The 9455-nt window shown below is 44.0% G+C and overlaps 2 protein-coding genes across 2 annotated transcripts; both read left to right on the top strand.

Annotated features, from left to right (window-relative positions):
• Positions 1–1943: 1943 nt before the first annotated feature.
• LOC102704542 (small ubiquitin-related modifier 1-like) lies at positions 1944–2276 on the top strand. Its single transcript, XM_006658662.2, has one exon. The coding sequence runs from the start codon at positions 1944–1946 to the stop codon at positions 2274–2276; it is 333 nt and encodes a 110-aa protein (XP_006658725.2).
• Positions 2277–2623: 347 nt separating this feature from the next.
• On the top strand, positions 2624–4177 carry LOC121055020. Its single transcript, XM_040526366.1, has one exon. The coding sequence runs from the start codon at positions 2776–2778 to the stop codon at positions 3871–3873; it is 1098 nt and encodes a 365-aa protein (XP_040382300.1). The 5' UTR covers positions 2624–2775; the 3' UTR covers positions 3874–4177.
• The last annotated feature ends 5278 nt before the right edge of the window (positions 4178–9455 follow it).

Genomic DNA, 9455 nt, shown 5'->3' on the forward strand with positions numbered 1-9455 from the left:
GCTAATCGTGGATTAATTAGACTTAAAAATTTGTCTAATAAAATAGTCTTTATTTATGCGATTAGTTTTGTTATCAGTCTATATTTAATAATTCTAATTAAGTCAAGACATCCGATGTGACAAGGAACAAAAAAAGTCTCTGGATCCCAACAGCCCAATTTAGGGTGTTTTTGGTTCCAGGGTTAGGGTGGGTCAGGATGAAGCCAACCCATTCCTGACCATGTTTGATTGGTGGGTGGGTGGGATAGGTTGGACCTAGAAAAAAAATATTTCTCCTAGATCCGAGTCCATTCCATCCCAACAAAATGTCCGGACGAATCCATCCCACCTCGCACCTTTGGGAAACCGGACGGCTAACGGCGGTAGGGCGCGGGAGAGTGGGCACCACGGCCAGATCCAGGCGACGCAAGGGTGTGGGAGGGTGGGTGCGACGGCCGGCGGCGCGTCGGACGGCTGCGCGACGGCCAGATCCAAGCAACGCGTGGGCGCGGGAGGGCGGGCAGGCACGATGGCTGGCGGCGCGCCGGCGCCGGCGGGCGGCCGCGATGGCTGTTTGCTTTTTGCTGCGGACCATGATTATATACTTGTTTGTTGTTTGCTGCAGACCATGATTGTTTCCTGCAGACCATGGTTCAGACCAATGTAGACCAATGTATGATACCATGCAAAACAACCGGTGATTCCATGATTTGTGTGTCTCTATTTGTGTGAAATTACATATGTGATTTCATGTATAATTTGTGATTATAGTTATGGTAAAATATCCACTCCATTTATTTATTGTGAAATGTCCATGTTATTTTATTAAAATTATTTAAAATATTTAAAATATACAACTATACATGTAATTACTTTAGGTTATTCATATATTAATCCTAGGATTGAATATTTCATTTTGGATGTGAGAGGTAACCTCACCAACTCATTATGGTAATCACATCCAACCATCCCTCCAACCAAACAGGTGATGTGTTCACTTCACCCTATCTCATTCCTCCATCAAACAAAAAACAGGGTTCTACTCATCCCACTAACCAAATAGAAAAATAAAATCAACACATCCTGATAAACAGGGATGGAGCCAACCCATCCCACCTAGTCTACGAACCAAACATGTCCTTAGAGCAAGTATAATAGCAGGCTATAAGAGTATTCCCAACAGCTCATCCATCTCATCATCGATCTTAGAAATAGAGGATGAAGAGTATAAGTTGAGCTCCAGCAGAACATCTATCTAATCATCTATTTTTATATGTCATCCATATTAGGAGAGATAACCTCTATATTTAGATGTTCTCTCCACAATCCTCTAAATATATATATAGAGGATGTCATATATAGATAATCTGCTAGAGTACAAAGAGATATGAAGGATGAAAGTGTTTTAGATGATCATTCAAATGAAGATATGGATGACCAAATTTAGATGAGCTGTTGGGAATGCTCTAAGCTCGCTAAATGCTTATGTGGAGGAGAGAGGGGATGAGAGAGAGCGTAGGCGGGTTGTAAGCTTATAGCGAGCTCGAGCATAAGAACCAAGAACCTCTATGAGAGTGACATGTGAGTCCTACATTAATGATGAAAGGCTAACTAGTATATAAGTGAACTAAGAGCTGACTATAGAAAATCTTATAGCCAACTTGTTGACTATATTATTAACCTTGCTCTTATGGTACTACTATTTGTTAGCTGGGAAAAAACATTATTTATTTGCAGCATGTGACCATTCAATTACCTTGCCATGCATACGCCATAGGCAACCCACCCCTTCGATCCCCGCGCAATCACTCCAGCAACCGAAAGGTTCAGCACCGAGCTGAGATTTCACAGATTCCATGGCTGGCATGGCATCATATATAAGCACGTACACGGTACACCTAGCTGCAAAGCAGCGGCAAGAGAAGTACTACTACTCAGTGTTACCACTAGCTAGCTCGCCGGAGATGAGGCGCTCCGGCGGCACGGTGGCAGTGAAGGTGGAGAAGGCGGACGACGGCAAGACGCCGGCGGCGGGGGAGTTCGTGACGCTGAAGGTGCAGGACACCGACGGCCGCGTGGTGTACCGCACCATGCGTCGGACCGACCAGCTGCAGGGCCTGATGGACTTCTACTACGACCGCGTGCAGGAGTGGGTCGCGACCGGCACCGGCCGGTTCCTGTACGACGGCCGCCGGCTGCGCGGCTGGCAGACGCCGGCGGAGCTCCTGATGGAGGACGGCGACGAGGTCGACTTCTTCGTCGAGCTGATCGGCGGCGCCGGCGGACATGCTGTTTAGCACATCACGCACGGCATGCATGCGTTTGTGTCTGTCCTTTTGCTTCGCTTTAATCCAACCTTATGTGATCGTTTGGCTTTAAGAAACTTTATAAATAATAGTAGAACTCTACATAAAGTGCGATGAGAAACTATAAAATTAACTCTAAATTTAAGAAGGAAAGTTTAAAATTTAGCTTGCAGAAGTGAAAAGAGGGTGGTGCAAATTTTAAAACAAGAAAATTTGAACGTATAGCTCCCATGTCACTGATGCATCGCTCCAATCGTCGTAACTGAAACCTGAGAAAATCAAGGATAATACAGAGCAGTGCATGCAGTTGTTAACTGTTGCAAGCGCGCATGGCGGTAGCAGGCACACGTTCCGCCAATCAAGCAGTAATCTGTGGAAGCAAATAATACCGGACGATGAATTGATTGTTATCCATTCCAAGCTCCAAGATTTACTCTAAACTCAACGCCAATCCAAGGCAAGCAACCGCGCACAGATCGCTCTTCCTCCGATGGGGAAGAGATCAAGAGAGCGATTATCAGGCATGTCGATGGCGACGACCGCCGGAGCGGAGGCGAGCTGCCCGTGGCCGCCGGAGGCCGACCCGGGCCCGAGCAAGCTCATCACCCTCAGGGTGAAGGACAGCGAAGGCGTCAGGATCACCCGCACCATGCGCAGGACCGACGCGCTGCGCGACCTGATCGGCTTCTACCGCGCCATGGCGCTGCCGGGCGACATGGCCTTCGTCGACGCCGGCGGTGTTTTCATGCACTACGGCACGGTGGTGGCCGGCGACAAGACGCCGGCAGACTACGGCATGGAGGACAGCGACGAGGTCGCCTTCTTCCCGGACAGAGTTAGCACCGTGCCCATCACCCTCACCGTGAAGGACGGCAAAGGTCGCCGGGTCACGCGCACCATGCATCGGTTCAACGTCCTCAACATCCTGTTCGGGCTGCACTACGAGATGCTGCCCCCGGGTGCGCCCAAGGAGGGCTTCTTCGTCTACCATGGCAGGGAGGTCCACTGCGTGATGACGCCGGATTGCTGCAAAATGGAGGACGGCGACGAGATCACCTTCGTTCCGATCAGCAAGCCGAGCGCCTTCGTCACCCTAACCATGAAGCGCACCGGCACCAACGACGTCGACGACCATGGCAGCAGCAGCGCCGTCACCCGCACGATGCGCAGGACCGACGCTCTGCAAGGCCTGGTCGATTTCTACTTCGACATGGTGCCCACCGACGAGGAGCACGGCGCCGAATGGGACGTCGTGTACTGCGGCAAGCAGATCGACGGCGAGAAGACGCCCGCGGACTACGAGATGGAGGACGGCGACCAGCTCCGCCTTGTTCCGGCGAGCAAGCGGAGCGCGTTCGTGACCATCACGTTGGCAGGCGTGGAGAGGGCCACGCATACGTTCACCATACGAAGGACTGACAAACTGCAGGGCTTGGTGGATCTGTGGTCAAGAATGGCGCCGAGAAGATACCAACACGGATTTATCCTCCTGTTCGACGGCCGTCGTGTCTCCGGCTCGCGAACTCCGGACAATCTCGAGCTGGAAGACGGGGACACGATCGACGTTGTAGCCGTGCAAGTCGGATGATCTCAAGCTGGAGGATGGGGTAAGGCTCCGTTTTGTTCATGGGATATCTATGGATAGAACTTGTCAAAGTTATTATTTTTTTGCATTAGTGTTTGGTTAAGAAGCAACTTATTTTACATCTCATTAGTGTTTTGAGATTAGTCTAATTAGAGACCGATAAGGTATGGCCTTTAAGACCAAAGTTTTATGTCGCAACTTCATTGTGTTTATGTTTTAATCGAATTAGTGGTTATAAAAATAATGCTGGCTACCTGTGTGAGTTTGCGAGTGGATCGGAGTGTTTCAACCATCACTAATCGAACTCATTGCTGATTTGCTTGCAAAGTACTGCCTCCAGACTCTATTTTTAACGATCAGTCTAGAGTTTGGGATGGATATAGCATATGCAAGCAGATATAATTTACGATTTTGCTATGCAATCACTCGATATATTTTAGGGAAACGTAGAACAAATTTTCGATCTTCATATCTGCTCCAGAATTTAATATGTGCTTCGTCTCCGGTTGAGCCTCAAACTTTGGCAAGTACTTTGGACAAGGAAGAGTTTTGGTGTTTGGTCTCGTCGTCGTCATCCTGCGTCGCCCGATCCCTAGCTGGCGTTCCTGACTAACTACCTCGACTTCCTCAACGCTATCAAGAGCGGCGTTCCTCTGCCTTGTGACGGCGGCGGCGGCGGGGAAGTAGTTCACATCGATGGACGTCTCGCTGTAGCCGCCGGCGAGGACGCGCGGCTCGTGTGCAATCTCGTCGTCCCGGGTAGCGGCGTCGGGGTGATCGGGGGAACGAGCACGAACTCGTCGGTGTCTGTCTCCTCTGCGCTCCTCTGCTCGACGACCAGTAAACTCCGCATCACCATTGCTGTCGTGGAGATCAACAGACGACGATCCGACTGTGTGACGCCAAAAGATTTTCTCGTAGTCTTATTAAATTTTTTTTATAATTAATAATTTTATTATTATTAGATGATAAAATACGAATAGCTTAACTAATTTTTTTAAAAAAATTAAATAATACGAATGGTGAAATGCTGAATAAAGTCATTTGGTATACTATTACGAGGCCAGCCACACAATTATGGACTCGATTCTTTGGGTTTTCATAGACGAGCCAACTTTGAGGCCCAGCCCACACGGTAGGCCCAACCCAAAACAAGGCCTGTATCAACGAGCCTGGTTCCATGGAGTACATACGTGCATGAGTTCAGACCAGGATTTGCAGTAAACGCGGTAATCGGTGAGAAACCATATAAAATATATTAAAAAGAATAAATTACTTTGCATTAAAATTTGTAAAACTATATGTACTTTGAACATATTATCATAAAACTATAGTTAAGTTTGTATATCACGAACCCACATTTAGCATCAAATTCCTCGGAACACGGTAGATTTAAGGTGCTATTATACAAATCTACGTATTTAGTGATTAAACTATGGAAGAACTATATGTTTTAGATTTTTCCAGTTATCATTTTTATGCCTTAATTATCAAAGATATACTTTTGTTATAAAATTAATGCTATATATAGTTTTAGGATACAATTGCATAAATATGTAGTTTTGTAAAGAAAAATGGTGTTATCTCTATAGTATTGCAACACACACCCTTAATTCCATATTTTTACGATAATCTGATCCAAAATAATGTAGTTTTGAGAAATATACTCACTATATTTTAATATTTGTTTACATTTATTCTGGAGATTTTGGAAACCCTAATCCAGAGTCCAAGCAACCCCAATACGTGTCTCATCTGGTACACCGGCATGGGCCATAATTTGCCCATAACTGCAAGATGCCAAGCTCCCTCTACCGGTAAAATCCATCAACCACAACTGTGCGAGCTGGAATAATTAACTTTTTGCCACTCGTACAAATGACATTAATATATTTATCACTGGGCCCATATATCATAGGCACATGAGAGATCACATGTCATAGATAGCGGATAACAAATATATTATGTGTCATTTTTAAAAGTGACAAAATTAAATGCCCCGTATGAGCTACAGCCTACAGCTACAAGAGCAAAGCCGGCTAAAAACCCACCCGACCAGATCACAACCTGCCAGCCAGATGCGAGTGGACACTGAAGATCGACGACGGCGTGGCCCCTACATGTACATCCACCTTTATATTTTCGTTTATTCGTTTAGCTATGTGCTAACATTTAAATTTTTCATCTTAATTTTGATTTTTGAAGTTTTGCGTCGAAGTTTATTTTTCAGCATTAATTTTTAAATTACTAAAAATACATATATAGAATTTTTATTTATAAATTATTTTTTTATAAATATGTTGTTTGTCCCGCAAAAACAAACAATCACCCCCGCATGCTTAAACAAAGCCAGGGAATCTCGCATCTCATCCAGATCAACAAGGCCCCCCTCTCATGCTTTACTTTGATTAGCTCAGCTAATCATGGCCACCAGACGATAACCAGATTGTTTGTTTGTAGCCACTGCATCCCTGTCAATTTGCAGCCAGCGTTAAGTACTCTACTATATAGTCCGCCTGAATAATTTGATCACTGCATTCAGAGAACCTTTGGGAAAAAGGTGAAAGCGGTAGGTTGGCCTGCGAGTGGGACTACAGGAGGAGATTAGGAGGAGAATAATCGAGGTTTGGAGAAGAAGCCTCTTCTGCCGCTGTCACTCGTGGCAGGCAGCCTCACTGTCAGCTGTACTGCACGCATGAACAGATCGGCCACGCTGTGCTCAAGTTTCTCAGCTCTCACCCTTGCCTCAAGCAGTCAAGCTGAAGGCAGCCATCTCATTGCACTATATTTTTATGGAATGTTTCTACATAGAATTTAATCAAATCTTTCTAAAATATATTTTAATTTTTACTTTCTAATTTCATCATTTATATCATTAAATAACAAAAACAAATAATATTTTATCATTCATACTTAATACTCCAACTGCCAGCGCGGCAGCCTCAGATTTTGTGGATCGACAGGCAGCCATACTAGCAGTATACAGTACTGTACTACTACAAGTGGTATGACGAAACGAGCGGTATCAGTATGTTTGCTAGTATGGAGCATAAGTGTACCACACGATGCATTCAACGACGTGTTTATTCATATTCGTTTAATTAGTTCGTGTAGGATCGATCGATGAGCGAGACCGGTCCTAATCGTCCTTTCTTTCTGCTGAGATCATCGCCTGATGCAACAACGATGAGGGTGTTTTCCTTTTCGTTTTCTTTTTCTTTCTCCCCGGCAGTTTGATCTCGGCTGGATGGCAGCTGTACGTGCTGGTGACTCTCCACCGGCCGCCGGGCGGCGATGATTAATTCTGGCGTGACGATGACGATGATTGATGGGTGGCGCCCGGTAACAGGCTGAGCTCCGGAAGCAGGGACCCGCCGGCGGCGGGGTGGGTGGTGGCTCGCCATCCGTACCGATTGTGAGAATATATCCGGCTTATCTTTTAAATTTTTAACGTTAAATTTAAAGTTAAATTTAATTTTTTTACTAAAATTTATTTTTTTAATTTTACTGTCTTGTTTTTTATATTTTGATACGAGTATATATATATATATATTATTTATAATTTTCATGTTTTGTAACTGCCGCCTCATCATCAGCCTATCTCGGCGTCGTCACCGGAATCGTGCTAACAGCGCGATCGCGATTGCTCCATCGGTCGCACGCAGGATTTGCACTTTTTGCGGTGCATGGGAGTGCGAGATGGTAGCACGCACGGCCAGGCCGGTCGTTTAGTTCTCATTTGGTCGTTTAGTTCTCGTTGGTACGTACAAATAGTTGTAGGGTAGAGCCATAGTTATATCTTAAATAGAGTGATAAACCTACTGTAACTACTTAACAACTTGACATGTCTTTAGGTATGACTAGTCAGTTAAGGATCTGAGGCTTCGTAGGTAGTAATAAATCTGCTATATCATATAGGAATGTCCCTAACGAGTAAGGAATAGAGAGGTAATCGTTTGATTTTTTATGAAAAGGCTAAATGATTGATTTATAAATAAAAAATAATTTATAAATAAAACTTTTATATATGTGCTCCCAACAATCTAAAAGTTAAAGGTTAAAAAATAAATTATAACAAGAAAAACTCAAAATCAATTCTAAATTTAAAGGTTGAAAATTTAAATTTTGACTTATAAGCGAAAATATGGGGATGTGCGTTAATATCACTTTTGTTAATAAATATCACCATGATATCGTTTTTAGCTTTAGATCTTATACATCGTGCTTATATGTTCGGTCCATGTTCTTATTCGACGTAGTTGATTTTTATGTTTATGTTTGATCATTCGTACGATTAAAAAAACTATATAATTATTAATTTATTTATTATAATTTGATTTATTATTATGAGAACTTTAATGCCCTATTCTTTAACCGAGTTAACTAACTTAGATTTTCTCTTTTTTTCAGATTTTCTCATTTTTCATATGCACGCATGCCAAACAGCTAACCAGTATTTTTTGAAAATTTTATATATGAGAGTTCATCTAAAATCATATCAATCTATTTAATCATATCAATCTATTTTTGAAGTTTTTTTATTACTAATAATTAATTAATCATATATTAATATGCTGCTACCTTTTTTACGCTAGTTAATAAAACTAGGTAAGAGTATGACTTATACTTTTATATATTTAGATAATAGTTTTAAATAGGACGAATAATTAAACTTAAATATAAAGATCAGTCTCATGTAAAATAACATGCAGGGTATATCTAAATTAAACAGGTCCTTAATTTGGTTCGTCGTGAACCGGTATCAAATAATGGAACTCACCGTAACCCGCGGAGAGGGAGGAGGGTCCCCCTGGGGCCTGGGCCCGGGGGGGGGGGGGAGTAGAGTGCACTGCAGTGGCCAGGCAGGCAGGCTGGCAGTGGCAATGGCATCTCGACGCGCCACATGACATGAGAGAGAGACAGCTCACTTGCGCGGCTGCCCCCCACGTGCCCTGACACAGTGCCGCCCCTTCCCGTCCCGTGCACCGGGTCTTGGTGGAACGGGAGCAGCTACAGAAGCAGGAAGAAACAAACTGGCGAGTGACCTGTGGGCTGTCGCGGACGGAGATATTTTGCGACGGGGCCGGCCGGCCGACGCGCTCGCAGTCGCCGGGGAGGGGTGGGGTAGGGTGGGCCCGGTGTAAGAGGGCCGGTTCATCTGGATGGGTCCAGCGTCCGTACGTACTGTAGGCAGCCATCATGGACTGCTCGTGTCTCCTTGGCCTGGGTTGGCATAAAATATTATAACAACGGTAATGTTAGTTTTGATCATTAAGGGGTATACTTAAATACAAATTACAAATATAGCATCACTGTATTTTTGTTCTTTCAATGCAGAGGATCCCATTACCTGTGGCCTGGGCCATACGTTCTTATCGTCATTTGGCTGGCATAAAACACATTATAAATTTTAATTTTGAAATTGTATTAAGATTTTTTTTATTTTTTTTAGCATTGACTTGTAGATCGCTGAACATAGATATAAAAGTTTGAAGTACAAATTATTATTCCTGGCTAATACGCTGATTGACGTATTTTTCGTATTTGTTCGATCGATGGGGCTGATAATGTATAAGTTTAGGATT

Source organism: Oryza brachyantha, chromosome 7, assembly GCF_000231095.2.
Source record: "Oryza brachyantha chromosome 7, ObraRS2, whole genome shotgun sequence".
In the NCBI taxonomy this organism is placed as follows: Eukaryota; Viridiplantae; Streptophyta; class Magnoliopsida; order Poales; family Poaceae; genus Oryza; species Oryza brachyantha.